Below are 22350 nucleotides of genomic sequence, written 5' to 3'. Positions count from 1 at the left end.
TGATGACACAAACATTGTGAGAGCTGTGAAGAAAACCCCTAAAACAACCAACAACCTCCACAGAGCAGGGGTGAAGGTATCACAATTCACAGTACGAAGAAGGCTTCAGAGCAGAAATGTATCTTAATCTTATCTGTTCCTATACTTTTGCTCACCTAAAAATTGGGTTGTCTGATACAAAGGTTCTATGCTTTATGTCGTTTAATACATCTAGATGTAAATACCAGGAAATAAAAGCTGAAATCCTAAACTCTCGTCTCCATATTTCGATCTCAAACCCAAATGGGTTTGAGGGGGACTGTATGTGTATGTTTAGAGTTCAGAGATCAGTTACAATTATTGAAATTCATTTTGAATAACGTAGTGCAGTGCGAGAGAAATGTTATTTTGCTAATAGGAACAATTTTACAAAACAGTTTTACTCATTAATAGAGCAAACACTGGTCGAAATACCAAACTTTGAGTTTAAAAAAAAAAAAAAAAGAAAAAAAAAGAAAAGAAAAAGACGACAATCAGCTGTTTGGGAACCAAAAGATTTGACCCTTATTGGTGAGCTGAACTTAAAGATCCATCTCGCTAAAAAACCCCAGCCATAATTACCATCACTAGAGGACTGACTTGGCATGAAAGACCACGACAGAGTACTTGCCCTTTCCTCAAGAAAAAAATCCAGACCAGATCAAGACTATGTACAGTTTTCATTCTGATTTTTGAAGCTTCTTTTAAAGGGAAATATAAATGTGACATAGAACCTTAGTGTCTTCAGTCGATATTAGTTTAGAATATGCATTTTTACATATGTTTTCAGCTCTGGAAACAATCGCCCATGATTCCCATTCATTCCAGTCTCTTGTGGAATTAAAACTGTGGAATACACTGTGGAATTAAAACCATGAGCCAGGTCCACTAAAAAGGCAGCTAACCTTAGAGAAACTAGTCATATGATCAAGTTTGCGACTAGCTGATCAAATCTAACTTTCAAATTTTGCACCTTTCACTCATAAAAAAATCAGGATGTGCACCGAGACCCTGCTCTACATCTGACATGTGCATGATGTATGTAACTAAAGTATGTTTAGACATCGTGTGAAAATTCCTCTGGAAGCTTGGATTGGTCCAGTACACTCAAAAAAAAAAAAAAAAAAAAAACACTAAAAAAAAAAAGGCAATGAGAAAATAATATATGAAATTTCTTCAGCACATCACGATAACTGTTCGCTGTCAAAAACAAAGTTAACAAAGTCTGTAGTGGCGGTGAGGTCATCCTCCTCATCCTCCTCCTCATCGTCGTCGTCGTCTTCATCCTGAGCTGAAGATCTTGGAGGGAGCAGGCCGTTGTGCTTCAGCATCGAGTCCTTCGAGCCTCTAGTGTGTGCCTTCACACTCATCTCCCTGCAGTCTGTAACTCTGCTGGCCTGCTTTCCGGCCATCTTTCTCATTGGTCTTTTCTCCGCCCCGTCCTCTTCTTCCTCATCCGATTCGATACGGTTCAGGTTTTTACGGACTGGCCTCCTTTCCGCGTCGGACACACCGGCGTCTCCTTCCTCGTCCGATTCCTCCTCTTCCTCGCTTGTACTTCTTGCTGGTTTCAGTTTGAGCCGTTTGTGCCTCTGTTTCGAGTCTTCCCTCGTCGACTGCCTCTTTCTGCCTCGGTGTCTGCCCCTCGAGTCAGACTCCTCCTCGGGCTCAGAGTCCTTCGAAACAACAGACGCTGGAATAAAATGCAGATAAATTAGAATATAAAATAATATTAAAAGCTTTAATCGAATTAACCGATGTTTAAAATGTTATTTAATTAACCGTTAATCTCTGTACCAACAGAAATTAAATTTACACCACAGCCTTGTTGAATTCTCAAATCTGATTGGTCAGAAGGTGTTGATTAATTTTATTTAACAGCATCCGCAACAATGGCGCTGGCTGTAATTCAAATCACAGATTTATATTAATAGGCTCATCAAAGATAATTGAGATTACTGAGGATGGTACCACTTAAAAACCATGAAGATGGCTTAGGACTACAATTGCTATGGTAACTTTAGGACTACAATTACCACAAACAGTTTTGCACTCAAGCCTCCATCAATGAACAGTGGAGAAGTTCAACAAAACAGACTTCATGTAAAAACTGTAATGAATTTTCCTGGTTATGCAACTATTTGAGCATGTAGTATCAGCACATTTATAAAAGGGATTTATTTATAATCGTACTATCCAGCGTCACCCAGATGACGATGGGTTCCCTTTTGAGTCCGGTTCCTCGCAAAGTTTCTTCCTCATATCGTCTCAGGGAGTTTTACCTTACCACCGTCGCTTCTGGCTTGCTCATTAGGGATAAATTAAAATAAATAGGCGGCTGTGGCTCGGTAGAGCGGGTTGTCCACTAATCGTAGGGTTGGCGGTTCGATTCCCGGCCCACATGACTCCACATGCCGAAGTGTCCTTGGGCAAGACACTGAACCCCAAGTTGCTCCTGAAGGCAAGCTAGCACCTTGCATGGCAGCTCTGCTACCATTGGTGTGTGAGTGTGAATGGGTGAATGAGAACCAGTGTAAAGTGCTTTGGAACCGCTAAGGTTAAAAAAGCACTATATACGTGCAGACCATTTACCATAAATTTATACATTTAAAATCTATATCCTCTATATAAGGGACAATCGGCATTGTTAAAATCACTATACAAATAAAACTGAACTGAATTTGTGAATTTGTAGCTTCTCTGTGACATGACAAGCTGCATTTTTTTGGCTTATTAACTTCAAGCGAAAGGAAAAGAAAAGGTTGGTGAGGGAACGATTGTTTATGAATTTTGACAGATGTAAACACGTCATTAAAATCTTCAGAACGTGCAATTAAAATTCGGGTGTGGTATCGACATCACACCGCCCTGACATTGACTACTTTCCTGTTGTATTTCTTTCCTTACTTATTAATACAAGTAAGTTTAGCAGTATAAGGTGTGTGTTTTTCCTACAAACATGATACCATGCGATCTCAATACAGAATCAACACTGTAAATAAGTGACCGGGTCCATTTAGAACCATTCTGATAGGATACAGTGTGACTCAGTAGTGTGCAAATAGGTCAGTTTTGGTCTACTATACTATATTTTCCAACAATAGTTGGGAGAAACAAATGTATTAGGCAATTTAAAAAAAAAAAAAACACACCACACACACAAAAAAAAAACACCACAATATATACAGATAACTGTATTGATTGAGTCTTGATTACCAGCCAAATGAACACTGTTGTGAACTGGTGCAGACATGATCGTAAGTACAGAGATGTGTGCACTGATTAGAACTGGTAGATTTAAAAGGAATGATTCAACCAAACATGAAATATACACAATTCTCCCTTTTATCCTAAATGTACTTCATTAGCTAAAACATGTTCCGTGTCTTCTGGCCTTGGCGTTTCACTGGACCTAGACAATGTAGTGAATGTAGGTAACAAGTAAAGAGAAATTTATATCTACCGGTTTAATAGTAGGCAGTCTCAATGCTAAACAGAGAAGAGGATACTGGAAGTCCAGACAGTAAAATGGAGCGGAGGGCGGACTCACTGTTGGAGCTGGAGATTCGGCGACGACGTGGCGCTTGGTTAGTCTTCCGTTCTGAGGTTTTCTGCGACCCCTCGGACTCGGACGTCTCGCAGTAGTTAATCTGGGCTTTCTGACTGCGCCGTGACCGCCGCCTGCTCAGATTCACATCGCTGTCACTGACATCACTGGAGCCCTCCGTGTCTACAGCAGGGTAAACGGAAGAAAGACAAAATGCGGTCTGTGTTACTCTAAAAGTTCAATGTTTAGTCAATGTCCCACTTAACTCTAGATTAGATTTACAATGGATAATAATCCTGAGTTCCTGTTACTGTCGGTGAGGAGTTTTATTTTTGCACGTTCTCTACCGTGGCAGTGTGGGTTAACTCTGGGTTCTCCGGTTTTCTCCTACCTCCTAAAAACTTGACAGTAGGTGGATTGTCAATGCTAAATTTCCCCTAGGTGTAAATGAGTGTGTGTACATGGTATGTGGACTGGTGTCCCAACTAGTTTAGACTCATGATCCGCTGCAACCCTGGATCAGGAGGAATTCTTTTGACAAAAATCCAAGATGGTCAACAATAAGCACACTTGAATTTCAGATGTTGGTGTACATTCACGTCAGCATGGTGAATTATACAGGATTCTACAGGAAATTATACGCAAAAAAACAAACAAAAAAAAACCAACCTGAATTAAGTTCAACTTCTTCAAATGATATAATGAAAAAAATTCAAGTTGTTTCAGTTCTTGACCGCAAGGTGGCGCAGTCACAAAACATCTTGGGTGCATTCAGGGCATGCTCTTGAAGATACTCATCAGGTTTCTTGATGATATGTATACGCATTGCTGAGGTATACCCTCACATCCTGTTTTTTTGTATTTGCCAGAGCGTTACAGGAGAAAGGTTCTGAATATTCCTTTGATAATATTTCCTTTGAGCAAAATTCCTTTGATAACTTCTTCAGAAATTCGATAAATTCTTCAGACAGGTCTTAAGATAATGTGGGACAAATTCGGTGAAGATTGGACACAATTTGGAGGTGGAGGAGCTAAAATATCAGTTAGACGTAAGCATTTTAAGCATATTATTCTAACTTTTGACCAGTAGGTGGCACTGGTATGAAATTTGTTGCATAGCCTCAGGTCATGGTCCTGAAGATGCCTAACAAGTTTTGTATCAGTGCACCAAGTTGTTGCGGCCAAATTTGGTGATGATTGGACAAAATTTGTAGCAGGAGTAGCAACAAAATCCAAGATGGCAGAAAATATAATTAGGCAGAAATTGATGTCATAGGGTGCGTCGAGCTCGTCTCGACCCAGGGAATCCTGGCTTTTAAATTATGGACACACTGTACAAAAGTTATAACCATAAACATACATCCAAATTAGGCTCAAAATTGACCCGAAGGTGGCGCTAGACCATTGGCAGGACTTGGCCCAAATTTTGTCAAAATGTTCCTTAGATCCTCCCCAATTAGTGTGCCAAATTTCACAACTTTTTGCCAGACAGTTCTATGGGCTGCCATAGGCACTCTAGACAGAAGAAGTAGTAAAAGTACAATAATAATAATAATAATAATAATAATAATAATAATAATAATAGGGTGCCTATGCACCTTTGGTGCTTGGTCCCCTAATATTAATAATAAGCAAACACTGCTAACAAGAAACTCCTAGTAAACAGGGAGAAAGAAAATAACACAAATTTACCACAAAACTACTAGTGCATGTTGTTTTTGTTGCTGTTGTTTAGATGTGCTCCAAGCAACAGTAACAAAATAGCAAGGCAAAGTTTTGCTGTGACTGCTATGTAATAATGAGCAGCTCCTCCATTTTTCCTGTGATTTGTGAATTACCAGTTCACCTACTGTGCATAAAATCTGTGAAAAGCAAAATAAACTATAACCAGAAACAAATGCGTGACCTTCACATCCCCAGGGCTCCAGGCAAAAAAAAAAAAAAAAAAAATCTAGGTGCCATTGGCTCCTAAACTCAAAATATTTAGGCGCCAATTCAAATTTTCAGGAGCCAAAATATAGTGATGTCATATGACATACAATGATATCATTGTTAACAATTGTTAACATTGTGCTACCTCACATTGCCTTTTCTTTCCCCTCTGTACTGTCTGCCTTTGTTTACTCTGCCCCCCATAGTTTACACAATGTATTCTTTACATACACGATATGTGCAATGTTCAGTAGATCATACTGAGTCAAATTACAGTAAATACTTAAATGTCCAGTCATTTGTTTCTTTTTTTCACTTTTTTATTCAACTATGTACAATTAGTTGTTTCCTGCTTATTCAGGCTCAGAGTCATGAAGGCTGCATTGAATTTTATTTTCAATTCCCTCATCGCTTTTTCTGCGACTTGATCACTAGCACGTTGCACTGCTTTCACGATTGGGGTGGCACGAGGGGCAGACCTAGCAATGACACAATCCCTGGCGTTCTCATGTTTTTTACTGTCACCATGCTTCTTCACGGTTTCTTTTTTAAAATGACTCGAACTGGTAATGAACTCTGTTTTACCAGCAATATCTTGTCCTGCTTTAGCACAAAAGCTGCAGTACATTTTACCATTGTCATAACGTAACCAGGCTCTTGAAGCCAAACCGATTTAAACGGTCTTGTCGGGATGGGAGCTGCAGGGACGGGAGAAGACGAATGCGCTTGGCTGTAATCAAATGTAAAAGATTGCACTCCGATTGAAACGGGCTGGGATGACTCGAATGTCACTTGAGAACTTTCACTGGTCGAGTTGGTCTCAACATCGTCGGCATCTGATGTAGAGGAAGCAGGGTTTGGAGGGGCAGGGAATGAGAAAGTCTGATATTTTTCGTTTGCGCATTTCGTTTTCTTGTCAGCTGGCTAACGTTAGTTAACTACGCAGTTAGCTAGCCTACATATAATGTTCAAATTCACAAATAGATACATTCAAATTCCAATGAACTAAACCACATCAAGCTAAATTAAACACCTTTAATAAAGTTAACACTTCCAACTTTTTAACCCAATAAACTTGACGTTAAACCTGTTTCTGTTCATCTATACAGCCGACGCTTCAACCACTGCAGGACAAGAGTGGAGTTTATTTATTAGAAAGCATACAGGAGTGCACGTGACAGGGCAGGTAGACGCAGAAGCAAGAGACGAGAGTTAAGTAGCCTAACACAACAAGACGTATGGTCATTTCTATTTAATTTGTTTTTAAATTTGGTTTGTGGGTAATGGTGGCCACTGGTGACTGGCAGAAAAAACATGGTCGCAAAATTGAAAAGTTAGTTGCATTGGAGACCATTTTAGTCGCCATCTGGAGCCCTGCATCCCAGGTCCTTTCCCCTTCAGTGAATTAGTTTTACCATCCTGGAATTTTATTCGCATTTGATCTGACCGCTGCTGCAACAGTTTTCAGGTGTCTCCCATTTCGCTGTAATAAAAAATGGTGTCAAAAATCGTAAATATTGGCACCTTTCACAGATTTAAAAGTGCAGCTCATAACACAGTATGGGAGGGGACGCTAAAACATAAAAATCTATGCAATTAAATAAATGGTTAAAGATCTATAAATAACAAAAATGAATATAAAAAATTTGAATAAAATACTGTCAAAGATGTCAAAGACAATGTCAAAAAACTAAACTGTGTTACAACCATTATTGTAAAATAACAGTATTATGACTAATGTAAATGAAAATGAAACACTAAACATAAAGTGATAAAGATATATCACACAAAAATTAGGAGGTTGTGTGTTCCAAATCTTTACAGCATAGAAACATAATTGGGACTACAAACCCATCTCTTCCTCCTCTTCTTCTTCCTCTTCCTCCTCCTCCTCTTCCTCCGAAGAGCCTCGCTGGCGTCGAGCCGATCTGAGTGTCCTCTTCTTGGTTCTCTGTGTTCGGCCGTTCCTGGCCGTTTTCCTGATTGGAGGCAGGCGGTCTACACTGCTGGAGATGCTGCCTCTCTCACTGCCATCCCAGGATACAGCATCAGCGTCGCTGCCTCCATCGTCCCCAGACACCACAAAATCATCCTCCTCCATACTGGGCTCGAGGAAGGGGACAGAAGAAATAGGACAGAAAGGCATGATTACTGATGTCCAGGGTAAAGCTGCGTGACTCAGTGTTAGTGGCGAGATGATTGTAAGATGGTTCATCTGCTACGTGTAAATATTACGATTTTAGCCCTTCTAGAATGATATGGTGTCGGGGGAAAAAAAAAAAAAAGAAAAATACATTTTTTTTAAAAAATCCCTCACCTGTCACTGATCTGAAACTCGTCCTCGCTCTCCTCCTCATCCAGTGTGCTCTCGCTGTCTAAATCATTAAGCCTCCGGCGGCGTTTCCTCTTCCGTGGAGCAGGGGTTTTCACAGGCTGTCGGATCTCTTTAGCTACCTCTTTCTCTTCCTGGTCTGTGATAGCAGCCATATCCTTACCAAGACTCACATCTATGGGAAATTACACCAACTTACTCCAAGGAACGGAACAAAACTGACATCCTGACATTCATCTGCTCATGCATGCGCACGTGCCTACCTCCTCCGTCTGAATTCTGCACTTCTTCCTCTATTGCTTCGTCGATTGCTTCGTCAAAGTCGTCAAACCTGGTCGTTAAAAATGAAGAAATCAAACATGACTTACAGAAGGAGAGATTGTCAGGTTTGAATTCTATGGCCCGTCCAAATCACCTGTAACTAATGGACTTCCTCTTTCGTGTTGATCTCCTCTCTAGGTTCTTACACTTCTTTGCACCTTTTTTCTTCTCTTGTTTTCCGTCCTCTGCATCAGCGTCCTGTGGGCAAGAAGATGATGATTCATGGATTAGGAATCTTCCTGGTTAAAACTACTGCCCAATTTACTGGTATGAGGTACAAATATTTTCTTCAGATTTAAAAAATTTTTTTGATGCAGAGGTTTAAACCGAAGACACCGCATGAGTTTTGTATACATCTCATGGACAGCGTGAGCAGGACTCATCAGAAGTGGCAGCATGGCATGGACAGAAGTTATTCTGATAATTGCACACCTCAGAATGCCTGTCAGCCAATCAGAATCGAGAATTCAACAGCGCTGTGGTAGAAACGGTTTGAATGCACTCCGCTTCCCTCCGGGTGCTTCTATGCCTCCACGTCGTGCATTACAATGGTCTAACGCACACTTAGCTGCGTTTTATCCTTTACGTATTTACTAGACCGGAGTATTTTATAAGTACATGCTAAACAACATTGAGTATAATTGAACTGTACTTACTGGATTGGGTATGATGTTCTCCACGCTGATTCCCACATAGACCAGGCGCTCACGCCTACAGACACGAAAACATGAGTGAAAATTAGCAGGTCTGAACTAGCGTACACATTGACAAGCTGAAAAGTACAAGAAAAGCACAGAGGTCCAACAGGCAAACGGTGTTTGTCAGGTGTGTGTGTGTGTGTGTGTTGTGTGAGGTGTCTGCACCTCCTCTCAGCTCTTTCCCGTTTCTTCAGAACCGTGTCCAGGTTCTGCAGCTGTTCCTCCAGCCTCTCACACAGCAGCTTCTGAAAATTATAAAACACAACTATTACACTCTATGCCTGCACTTAACGTACGATTACGATAATAAATAAACCTCGCTTTAAAAAAAAAAAAAAAATTATATATATATATATATATATATATATATATATATATATATATATATATATATATATATATATATATTTTAAACTGGTGCATACCCTTGGTAGCGCTATGTGTAGTGAATAAACAGTCTACGATGGTCTTGTTTGTACTTCCCAGTTGTAAGCTCATGCATACAGAATAGTACAGCTGGCAATGAAGAGCGTTTGCTTTTATTTTCCCTGTTGCTCTCCTCAGTTTGGTCACCTGCCAATTCCCACTCATCAACCAGCTCTACCCGATCACGCCAAAGCTACCAGGGAGGGTAAAGGCTAACACGTGCTTCTGCAGAGACATAAAAGCCAGCCGACCGCATCTTTTACAACTCCTGCTCGTGCAACATCACAGAGCAGCGTTACACACTCAGACGAAAGCTTTATCCACCCTGTTCCACACACATGAGCTCACAGACCCCGAAGATTGGCTAGCATCACTCTGATTGACGGGGGGGGGGAGAGAGAGCATGCCATCCCTTCCACTCAGGCAGCAAGGTTATATTTGCCCTCTTGACTCCCACTTACGGACAGCTTTGCCAATGTCAGGATTCGATGTCAGGATGCTAAGGGCAAATGCTTTTCTGGTGTGCATTTGAATTTACGCCAAATCGAATTTAATAATAGACTATTATTTTATATAACGGGATACAGCTGAGGGGGCACGCTGGCTGAGTGGTTAACACGTTTGCCTCGCACCTCTAATGTTGGGGGCTCGATTCCCAGCTCCACCCTGTATGCGTGGAATTTGCATGTTCTCCCTTTGCTTCGGGGGTTTCCTGCAGGTATTCTGGTTTCCTCCTCCAGTCCCAAGACATGTGCTGTAGGCTGATTGGCATTCCCAAATTGTCCGTAATGTGCGAGTGTGTGTATGATTGTGTTCCCCGCCTTGTGCCCAGAGTCCTCTGTGACAGGTTCCAGGCTCCCCGTGACCCTGTGTCGGATAAGAGGTATGGAAAATGGACGGATGGATGGATATAGTTGAGCGCAAAGGTTTACATCCTTCATGATATTTGGGTTAAAAAAAAAAAAAGAAAATAATACAATAACCTCCATTTTATAGTTTAGCTACCGAAATGTGTTATGAAAATGAAATGTTGGGTGTTCAAAACAAGGCAAAATAAGTAACGAAAACAAATAAAGCAAAACCATCAGGAAAAATTGTTTGGGGGAAAAAAACAAAACAAAACAAAACAAAAAAACTTAGTCTCCAAACCTAATTTGAAGAAGGTGGCGTACACCATATGAAGAAGAAAACTGTTCAAGGATTGAACAGAGGTTCTAGCAGTTAAAAGGCAAAGCCTGAAAGTTATTAGAGAATATTTAATGTACAGGGAGAGTGGGACTCTGAACTTCTAAGATGATATAAAAAAAAAAATCTACTATTAAGATCTTAACATTTGAACACTATTTGAACATTGTTTTCTACGTGAGAATGAAGGAGCAGCTGTTAAAACATGTCCTAAGGGAATACAAACATTTGCACTCGGTCCTTCTTAGAACAAACTAACATTATGCAACAGTTAGTTCCGCTCCACTAATTTGACATCGTCAGCAGATCTAGCAAATAGAAAACTTTTTAATGAATATAGCTTCTGACTTAAAACCTGAAAGCTTTTCAAACCAAGGTGAAGAGGAAGAATGGAAGCCAGTTTCACCGGATGCGGCTTTAACGGGAATGTACAAACCATCGTGAGCTAGCTAGCCAGCGTAGCTTCTTCGGGATCCGTTTCCGTTTGTGGAGCAAAAATAAAAAACAGATTGTTTGGCCATACGGTGTCTGAAATGTCACTTACTCAATATTCATTTCTTATTCATACAACTGTTGTATAGTAGCAATACCGCGCTTGCAGTCGTGTTGTTATGCACTGACTTTGTCGCTACTCACATGCTGACACGGAGGGCAGAACCACTCTCCATCAGGAATGATCATCAGAGGAGGGCGCAGGCAGGCCGTGTGGTAGCCGCTGTCGCACCGGTCACAGAGAAGAATCTGGAAGTAAAACCCGTTGATGTTAGATGATTAGAATGAATCGATTCATTTTAATTCAGTTTTATTTGTAGAGTGCTTTTAAGAATGGACATTGTCCCAAAGCAGCTTTACAGAAAATATAATAAATTCAGGATATAGATTTTAAATGTATGAATTTGTCTCTAATGAGCAAGCCCGAGGTGACGGTGGTAAGGAAAAACTCCCTGAGATCCCACGCTATGAGGAAGAAACCTCGAGAGGAACCAGACTCAAAAGGGAACCCATACTCACCTGACTAACACCGGATAGTACAATTGTAAATAAGTGAATAAATCCCTCAAGGCAATACCACCTTTACACGGTACAATTTTCAGCAGACATAGACAGAAATTAAAAATCGTTCTTAAAAAAAATAAACAAATAACCATTTGAAAAAAATTCATCGGTCGGGAGTTGATGTCAGGGTCCAACATGTATTGTCGTGTTATTGTATTTGATATCGTAGTGAAAGAAAACCCCCTTCAAACAGGATGACCGCAGAGGATTACACAAAACTCACACAAAATCACCTACAAATACATAAGGAATAATCCACAGCTAGGTGTGCGTTACACGAATTTAATGCACGATATGGAGGAAAAAATAAATACATTTTTTAAAAGAACACCTGACGCAAAGCGGAGTGCGTTAAAACCTAGCCATGGCTTATCCCGCTTATACCGTGGTCACTTGCCAGCATCGACAAGTTAAAGTTGTCATTAGTGTTTCCAGTGCACAATTTGACTGAAAGGATAAAAATACCGGTTAATTTTCGTTAGATCTAGAATTCTGCCCGCTCTAAGTCATACACATAGATAAAGTAATGCGATAAGATCACATTTATTTGAATGAATCATAAATAGTTATTAGAGAGAGAGACAGAAGGTGAGAGAGATGTACATGTGAATTATCTGCATCTGTGCTGCGTCTCTACTAATAACAAACTTGTGAGTTTAACTGTATGATACTATGGTTACATCGTTTACAGGCAGCGTGTTCATTTAGAAAGTTGAGTAAGCTGCCAGGAACTCGGGAACTACCGGTGTATTAAACAGATTGAACGCACAGCTTCCAGCCGATCAGAATCGACTATTTAGACAGACTAAGGTATAAGGTAGTGGTAATGGTGAAACGTCATTGTTTAAAATCACTAAATACAAAACGTTCCCATTCACTAATGTAACGGCTTACAAGCCTGGCTGCATGCATGGTATCTTTGGCAGCTGTACGAGCGGCCAGGCCTTTAAGCTGTTACGTTAGTATACATATTTACGATTTATTTATCATTACTTCAAATTCACGTTGAAAAACGGACATTCCACGTCGTCCTCTTTAGGCTATCCGGATACGGCTCCAAATTCCTTTTCTTCACCTTTGAAAACGTGTTTTCTCTAGGTGTAACATTACTGCTATGATTACAACGAGGGCGTGGCTCTATTTATTTCATGATGTATGTAGAATGCAGCACATCTATCGTTAGAGACTCTTCATGGAAAACTATTTTCCATCAAGCTACAACTTGCTGGTGTTTGCTTTAAAACTCTTAGAGAGCTCCTTAAGAATGTGTGCTCTAACTACTGATTCGGTCAATATGTTCGTGAGGAATGACATGGCTGTGTGGCCCACCAGTTCAGGGTGGTTGGGGAGGCTGCAGTGTTTACAGGCATCTTCAGGTGGAGCTTCCTCGGAATGCTGTGAATCCAACTCACTCTTCTCATCGTCTCGCTCGGCTTTGCTCTCGCACGCTGCATCTGCTCCTACTTCGGTTTTGCGAGGTTTTGGAAGTTTCGACCAGCGAGGCCGCCTGTGTCGTCGTTTCCCCTGAAACGTGCACAAGACAGATACGTTGAACTTACAGACGTAGAGAGTTCGCATGGTTTTAATCGCTAAGGAATGTTCTGCGTCGACACGTGAACAGCTCGGTACCTTAGCAGATTTGATTTGTCCATCGGAGGGGAGTTTCTTGTGCAGGTCCCTCTTGTGAAGCGCTCTCTCGTCTCCCTGATCCACGTGCTCCTCAGAGTCCCGTGCCGCAGAGGGCGGTGTGTGTTTCCGCTCCTGAATCTCTGCCAGCTTGGGACTGGGCTTACAGATTCTGGCCGACCTGCGGAGCTCGGGGGTTCGTCTGTGCAGCGGGATCTTGATCTTCAGACGAATTCCCTCCTTCTGAAGCTCGGAGGACACTTCTTCCTCGTCGAGTTTATTCCGATTCTCCCCGGTTTGCGACTTGAGCTTGGCTTTATCAGAGCGCTTTTTTCTGGAACTTTTCAACCCTTTTTCTTCTGCAGCTTTAAGACAGCCCGCCATATTACCCGTTCCTCCATCGGGGACCGTTGTCGCTTTATCCTTCCTGCTTCCCGCCAACTCTTCCGCGCTACCCGCGTCTTCCAGCTCTCCTACCGTTTCCTGCTCAGTGCTAGACCTGATAACCGACTTCCCGTCACTATACTCCTTTTCGGCATCGGTCGGTAAAGCCAGCAATAACGCAGCTCGCTCCTTCGCGTCTCCTCCAAGAGCCTTTACTTTGGCGTCGCTTTCTGCGTGCTCGACTCGGAGCGTCATCTCTTCGCTCATGCTCGAATGATGCGTGGCCTGGGAAATACTCGGCTTTCTAACTAGAACAGACTGCCTTACATTCTCAGCATGTATCGCCGCAGACTTAAAGCTCTTCGCATCCTGATCTTCATGCAGTCCGTTTCGATCCTTCGTGGGATTTCCCGAGCCATCAGCCGCGGGAAACGTTTGCTTTCTCTCAATCGGGCCCATGATCACACCGAAACCTACGTACTGTTCTCTTTTGTTCGGAGATACGACCCCGTCATGGACCGAGTCGCTGCTCTGTATCTGCTGCTCGGAGTTTCCTGTAAGAAGCGGAGGTGGGGCTGTTTTCTTTTCGCCAGCATGCTCCATTGCTGCTGGGTTGCGTACAATTATGCCACCCACAGAAACACCGCCGTTGCTGTTATTGGTATTGTTTACGTGGCTGTAAGGACTATTGTCGTAGCCCTCGCTTCTTTTCAGCTCCCTCTTTTTCAGTGGTATCTTAGCCTGCTGGTCGCTTTTCATGGCCCTCTCGAAAACTTCCGCCGGTTTCTCTTTCTTGTCCTTACAGGAATCCGTCTTTGCCGGAAGTTCCTGTTTGATAGAGCCGGGCGCCATGACGACCGAGATGGCGTTCCAGTGTCGAGGTGAATCCCTCGGCTCGTCCTTGACGAGGCTCTTAATCGTGCTCACTCGGTTGTCTATAACAGGAGCCTGGTCCAGTTTGGGGGTTTCGGTGCCGACCGCTTTCAGCTCAAGCTCTTCCTTTCGCTCTTGTTCTAGTTTAAGTGGCCCGGTAGATCCTTTTTGTTTCATCTCACGTGCTGTCTGACTTTCATCTTTGACCGATTTGTCAGAATTGAAATTCGCAGTGCTCAAGGCAACTGGCTTGCTTTCTTCTTCTGGTGCAGGCTCCACCTTAGCAGCCTTGCTCATGCCTTTATGTTCACCTGTACATAGTTACAACAGATGCAGATTCAAGTCACACGCAAACACAAACAGCAATAAACAGATAAAAAAGTGAACGTGTGAATCAAGACAAGTAATAGCAGTTATACACAAACACAGACAGGATCATAATTATTCCGTAAGCATGGGAACATAGAGAGCTGTGTAGTGTTTTATTACCTCCACCGCTTTTCTCGTCTCCTGGGCTGCCAGAAGTACCGTCGTGTCGCTCCTCATCCGTCACTGCTGGTTCCACCTTAGCTTTAAGGAGCTCCAAAATGTCTGCTAATTCGTTCCTATTCCTGTTAAGACAAATGATATTGCTCTGCCAATGACTCAGCTTTTAAGAAGTGTGTAGAAGTAAATGCAAACTCGAGGCCCTCAAGACCTACTGCGAGACTCGTGATAAACGTCCGTCTTTAAAAACGGTCCTAACCAAATGCAAATTTACAGATCTGTCCTTACTCCAGATGTGGCCGAGGAGCCAAGAAACGTCTGGAGTTGACTGTTTACTTCTTTAAGTTCTCCACTGGAGCTACGAGACTAAAGTGGAGGACATCTATCTCACACAAAATCTTCCTGTTAAAAATCTTTGTATACTTCTTGAAGTAAGGAAAACTACATGACAGGGCAGGCTGTTCTAGAAAAATAATCAACGGTGGGGTGGGGTGATAGCCTTAGCGCGAACTTGTTACTATAGAAACAATAACGTCAGTGTGTGATTTGCCTAAACTACTGTCTGAACCGTGCTGCTGCAGAAAATGAATCGACACTTTCTGACCAATCAGATTCAAGAATTCAGCTGAACTGTGGAATACACTTGTGTAAACTCATGTTTTAAAAAAATTATAATAATTTGGCAAAAACAGCACAGATGGATTTACTGAATTAAATTTGGTGTGGAAATATATTTCCAGTTTTCCGTTACAATTCCGTTGCGAAGCGGGATCAAGAGGCAAGACGATACCAAGAGACGCTTTGTCGAATTTTTATTACTTGAGAACTGTTTTGTGGCGTATGTTTCACAGCAAAATCTTTGTTGAGACTTTATTGCTTCTTAGCTACGTTAACCTCGTACTAAAGATGCCAAATTTTGTTTTGGCTGATTGTTCACATTTGGGGTAACAAGAAAATAAATAAATAAATAAATAGTATACATTTCCTTTTTTGGTCAAACAAACTTGTAGCTACCCAGTACCGAATCCCACGAATGTCCCTGTGTGGTATCTTCTAATGTATTTTTTTTTAAATATCAATGCTCAGTCTTGACAATATCAGTCTTCCGATTCATAAAATTATCAGTATTGGGAATGCTATTATGCTATTGAGTGCGTAAGTGCCAGGATTAGAGTCAGTACGGGTATGGACATCAGCACATCTCCATTTCTGTTTCCTGTGTGTCTTTTGGCTATTATTCAGTGACGTCTCCAGATTGTTGCTTCTTCACTGCTTACTTGACAATGCACCTCCAAGACGACCCATCCAGATCGTCCTGCTCCTCCACGTAGAGCCGCACGTTCTGGTCTTGGTCCAGCTGGAACCAGTACAGGAGCCCTTCCTTATCTCTGCCGATCGGCTGCAGGCGCATCTGCTCCGGTTCTTCCTCGTTCACTGCCATCTTAAACTTGATGTTGTCATCAAACTGGCTTTCACACAAATACTGGAAAACAGACAAGCAATCGAATTGTAAAGTAATGTAGTGTACTATGGATGGGCCTGTTACTATCACTATGTATTGTATAATATTGGGGGGGGGGGTGTGTGTGTGTGTGTGTGTGTGTGTGTGTGTGTGTGTGTGTGTGTGCACGCGTGTGTGTGTGGGGGGGGGGGGGGGGGCGGCGGCACGGTGGTGCAGCGGGACAGTTCCACGGTCCCAGGTTCGATTCGGAGTTCAGGTTACTGCCTATGTTGACTTGCACATGTTCCCCGGTTTCCTCCCAATTCCCAGAAACATGTCGGCTAGTGAACTGGCTATGGTAGAATATGCCATAGTGGTCAGGGACGGACTGATATCTCATTCGGGGCGTTTTCACACCTGGCTCGTTTTGAGCGTTTGTTTCGGAACCTGGTGCATTTTCTCCCTTGGTTCAGTTCGCTTAGACATATACGAACACGGCAATTGGGCTCGGATACGCACCAAAACAATCGGGCCTGTCTGCGGACGAACTGTGCAGCGGTTTGCTTGTGGTCTGAAAACAATCCGCCCCAACGGACATTGGCTCTCTCAGATTGGCTGATGTTCATGACTCCACCATAAAGAGAACACTGAACAACAATGGTGTACATGGCAGGGTTGCAAGGAGAAAATCACTGCTCTCCAAAAAGAACATTGCTGCCCATCTGCAGTTTGCTAAAGATCATGTGGATAAGCCAGAAGGCTAATGGAACAATATTTTGTGGATTATTTTTGGTTTAAATGAGAAGCGTTATGTTTGGAGAAAGGAAAACACTGCATTCTAGCACAAGAGCCTTATCCCATCGGTGAGACATGGTGGTGGTAGAATCATGGTTAGGGCCTGTTTTGTTACATCAGGGTGACCTGCCATCATTGATGGAACAATGACTTCTGAATTATACCACCGATTTCTAAAGGAAAATGTCCAGACATCTAACCATGAACTGAATCTCAAGAGAAAGTGGGTCATGCAGCAAGACAACGACCCTAAACTCACAAATCGTTCTACCAAAGAATGGTTAAAGAAGATTAAATTTTATGTTCTGGAACGGCCAAGTCAAAGTCCTGACCTTACTCATGTAGAAATGTTGTGGAAGGACCTGAAGCAAGCAGTTCATGTGAGGAAACCCACCAACACCCCAGAGTTGAAGCTGTTCTGTACTGAGGAACGGGCTAAAATTCCTCCAATCCGATGTGCAGGACTGATCAACTGTTACCACAAACTGCACAAGGGGGTCACACCAGATACTGAAAGCAAAGGTTCACATACTTTTTCCACTCACAGATATGTAATATTGGATCATTTTCCTCAATAAATAAATGACCAAGTATAATATTGTTGTCTCATTTGTTTAACTGGATTCTCTTTATCTACTTTAAGGACTTTAATGTGAAAATATGATGATGTTTTAGGCCATTTATGTAGCTATATAGAAAATTCTAAATGTTCAAGCACCTAGATAGATAGATACATAGATAGACAGATACATCATTAATAATTAATTAAACGATAATAACCAAACTAAGTACATTTTACTATGTACATCACTATATTCACTACATTTGTTCAATCGTCTTCTGCAATCACTTTATCAGGGGTCAGAGTCAGCATGGATCCAGAGCGTATCTTGGCAACACTGGGCATGAAGCAGGATATACACCATGCGTGCACACACACTCATTCACACCTAGGGGCAATTTAGACTAGCCAATCCAGCTGTTTTATTGGACGTGGACAGAAATTGGAGAACCTGGATGAAAGCCACACGGACATGGGAACAATAACCCTCCATTCAGACAGTAATCCAAGCTCAGGATCGAAGTGGGGACCCTGGAGCTGTGAGGAGGCAACACTACCTATTGCACCACCATGCTGCCCATTATATTCACATAAATCAAGATATAATCATCTTGCATTACTACATACAGGTGCGTCTCAAAAAAATTTGATTATTGTGGAAAAGTTTGTTTTTTTCCATAATTTATTTCAAAAACTGGAACTTTCATATATTCCAGATTCATTACACATAAAGTGAAATATTTCAAGCCTTTCTTTGTTTTCATCTTGATGATTATGGCTTACAGCTCATGGAAATCAAAAATCCAGCATCTCAAAATATTAGAATAAAGAATTTATAATACAGAAATGTTGACCTTCTGAAAAGTATGTTCATTTACTCAGTCGGAGCTCCATTAGCATGAATTACTGCATCAATGCGGCGTGGCATGGAGGCAATTAGTCTGTGGCACTGCTGAAGTGTTCTGGAAGCCCAGGTTGCTTTGATAGCGGCCTTCAGCTCGTCTGTATTGCTGGGTCTGGTGTTTCTCATAGGTTCTCTATGGGGTTCAGGTCAGGCGAGTTGGCTGGCCAATCAAGCACAGTAATACCATGGTCAGCAAACCAGTTACTAGTAGTTTTGGAACTGTGGGCAGGTGCCAAGTCCTGCTGGAAAAGGAAATCAGCATCTACATAAAGCTTGCCAGCAGATGGAAGCATGAAGTGCTCTAAAATCTCCTGGTAGACGCTGCATTGACTCTCGACTTGAGAAAACACAGTGGACCAACACCAGCAGATGACATGGCACCTCAAATCATCACTGACTGTATAAACTTCAAACTGGACTTCAAGCAGCTTGGATTCTGCTCCTCTCCACTCTTCCTCCAGACTCTGGGACCTTGATTTCCAAATGAAATGCAACATATACTTTCATCTGAAAAGAGGACTTTGGACCACTGAGCAACGGTCCAGTTCTTTTTCTCCTTAGCCCAGGTAAGACGCTTCAGAGGTTGTCTATGGTTCAAGAGTGGCTTGACACCATGAATGCAACACTGCGATGTTTCTGTATTATAAATTATTTGTTCTAATATTTTGAGAGACTGGATTTTTGATTTCCATGAGCTGTAAGCCATAATCATCAAGATGAAAACAAAAAAAAAGGTTTGAAATATTTCACTTTATGTCTAATGAATCTAGAATATATGAAAGTTCCACTTTTTTAATTAAATTACAGAAAAAATTAACTTTTCCATGATATTCTAATTTTTTGAGATGCACCTGTACACTCTGAGGGGGAAAAGAACACTCTCAAAGTTCTACAAACGGTTTTCAAATGTTTTTTTCCCCCTACAGTGATGAATAATTTGTAAATAATGTAAATATGTTCCTTTCTAAGTAGCACCTTAAGGATGTCGGCCTTGCACTCCACGGACGTTTCTGGGTATCCTTTCCTCTCCAGCTCCCACGCCCAGGTACTGTTGAACTCCTGACACACCTGCATTGGGGGGGGGGGGGGGGGGGACACCAACAGATAAGACAAGATGAAATATAGACCAACAAATCATAGACATTACACACATACCTATTCGCAGTATGGATTTTACCTACACCAGGTAAACACAGTGCCAAGTACTAAATGTTTCATTTACCTTAACAAGATACTTCTCCCATCTGTCTGACGTCACCGACTTGCCAAGCTTGCGAAGTAGCTTGACGTGGAGCTCAACAAGAGGTTGTGGAACTACAAAGTCCCAGAAAGGTGATCAATACATCAATCATGAATTACTTGAAAATTCATACATACATAAGTGCAAAAGTTTTTGCACCCTCAATACAAAGACATTCAGTGTGGTCTTTTCAATATACATATTTATATATATTTTAATTAGGTATATTTTACATAGAGTAGCCAGACCAGAATATGCTTTTTTTTAAATGCATTATTCAGATAGAAACCCAACTGTGTCATCGGCTAGGTAGTCACTGTACCGCTGTAATATTTCCGCAAGGAAACAAACAGCCTCGCTGTAATGTGGAAACAACCAGGGAAGCTTCCTCAGACAGATGCGGGGACGACGAGGGTGCAGTAATTTGTTGACACGCAGAATAAAACCACCAGAAAATATGTCCATATGATCAAACTACACCTATGAGTCATTCGCAGCTTATCAGATAAGTTTATGTTTCCCTTATTTTGTAAAACAGTTTGGTCAGGTGCATTTTCCCCATAAGAGCTTCTACACCCACTGAGACTTTTGTGGATAATTACAGACATTATCTATTATTCAGGGGGTCTCTTGCAATCAGTTTTTTTTTGTTTTTGTTTTTTTTATTCATGCAATGTTACTAATATGTATTACTATTATACTCCTATTAACCTTCTAATGTATGACGTTACATGAGAGTGTTATAAACCAAAAAAAACTTTAGAAACCACTTTAACACTAAGAGTATCCGACAAAGCACTGCCATTTTAGCCTAGACAAAGACGAGTAAAAAGGTGTGTGAGGTATGACATTAATATTTGTGCAAAAAAAAAACCCCACAGTGGAAAGGAAGTTTTGACTAAGAAGTTGTGCGCATGCGCAGAAGAGACGGCCGGCGGCTCGGTCCTGTTTGTCACAACGTTGCTAGCTAATGTAAACATGAGCCCGGTTTTAAAGCGTCTACACTCAATAAAACCTCCCACTCTACCATGTTCGCAGTGCTGCTGCTGGAAAACCACGGCCAGGGATTGTCAGGGTATATATTAGGGGAAATATTTAGGTCCCATTTTGGATGTGGAGAACAAACAGCAGCAATGGAAAAATCCCACCTGACAGTTAGCTAGCGGGAATGAGACGTTGTAGTAGTTAATGTTGACCAGAAAACTGCCTAGAGTTTAAACAAATACTAACGAAGCACATAAAACAAGTGATGCACAGCTTCATACGTGGGGTTTACTCTTACTCAACATGCCAGAATAATGGCCTTCTAGCTTGTTATAACGGTAGATCAAACCCAGAAAACTAGCATGCTAGCCAAGAGCTGTGTTTCTCAGTTCTTCAGCTAGTTACTGTAGTACCCTGTTTCCTGCCCTAATACACCTGGTCTCAGCTCTTTAACAAGTCCTTCGCGTTGTTATAATGTGTGTTCGAGCTGTGGAAGGATTAAATGTGGAGTTAATGCGGTGTAAGGCACTGAACTCGAACAGCACTATGATGATGAAGATGATGATGATGGAGAGACCCTCTCTATACCCATCCCCGACGTCGCAGCAAAATATCCTTTTTCCCCCCTCACCTGATGATGTATCCTGCAAGTATCCTTCCATCTGCGGGAAAGTCATTTCGGGCAGATCCAGAGCAGCACCGTACCGCTCTAAAAACGAGCACACGACGGCAAAGCTCGGACAGAAACCCGGAGGAAGACCCGCTGGAGCTACCGGAGCAGCCATTTTCCCTACCCGGGTTACAGTCTAGTGTGAGATTAAAGCCAGGGAGGACCGAGGCCTGCCCACAATTCACCGCGACGGGGAAAACATCACTACCAGATCGCGTTGTGGATCACTCGGTGATTACAACTTTCAGAAAATGCGTCATGCACAAACCGATCTGGTTCAAGACAGCACTGGCAACCTTGTTTCAGTGCCGCGCCACATAAACACCACAAATCCCATTATAATGTTTCTGTATATTTATCATTAAACAGTGTTAATTATCAATAATTAGTCTCGTGAACCCTTGCTGACAAGGAAGAGGATGGAAACCATGCCGTCTCCAAGTAGGCGTTACTTTGCTCCCACCGGTATTTTAATAAACCCCGCCTTCCTGCGCTGCGACCGGCTCGCTGTGAATCTGTCCAATCCGCGACTGCTTGCGTCACGATTAGTAGCCAATCGAGTACATAGGTGTGTCCCTACGTCATCGCCGGTGCCGGAAGTAAATTTCCGATGCGATGAATGAGCTACCGTTACTAAGACAGATTCATTGCATGAAACGGAATGTTTCTGAATGTCCTGTGTCATGAAAAGCCACATTAGGTTACCCAAATGTCTTCGATATGGTCTGAAAATGTAAAGATTTTAAAATTGTAGTTTGTTTATTCGAACTGCAAGTCCCGTATAGCAACACGACAGTCGTGACATGATACGGTGTTGTCACATCCGGGCACATTGTACTTTACGTAGTTAGCTAGCTATTCAAAATACAC

The 22350-nt window shown here is 42.0% G+C and overlaps 1 protein-coding gene across 1 annotated transcript; it reads right to left on the bottom strand.

The window, feature by feature from the left end:
* Positions 1 to 364: 364 nt before the first annotated feature.
* On the bottom strand, positions 365 to 22018 carry rsf1a (remodeling and spacing factor 1a). The gene is made up of 16 exons (XM_053623466.1): positions 21442 to 22018; positions 19809 to 19900; positions 19562 to 19654; positions 16162 to 16367; positions 14888 to 15009; positions 13145 to 14709; positions 12845 to 13039; positions 11096 to 11200; positions 9014 to 9093; positions 8807 to 8861; positions 8245 to 8348; positions 8093 to 8160; positions 7815 to 8004; positions 7349 to 7599; positions 3569 to 3748; positions 365 to 1711 (listed from the first exon to the last, which is right to left on the bottom strand). Exons 1-16 carry the CDS (start codon positions 21593 to 21595, stop codon positions 1203 to 1205), a joined length of 3969 nt encoding a protein of 1322 aa, XP_053479441.1. The 5' UTR covers positions 21596 to 22018; the 3' UTR covers positions 365 to 1202.
* Positions 22019 to 22350: the final 332 nt, after the last annotated feature.

This window comes from Ictalurus furcatus, chromosome 4, assembly GCF_023375685.1.
Source record: "Ictalurus furcatus strain D&B chromosome 4, Billie_1.0, whole genome shotgun sequence".
NCBI lineage: Eukaryota > Metazoa > Chordata > Actinopteri > Siluriformes > Ictaluridae > Ictalurus > Ictalurus furcatus.
The sequence above is the reverse complement of the archived record's forward strand: the minus strand, read 5'-3'. Positions and strand labels throughout refer to the sequence as shown.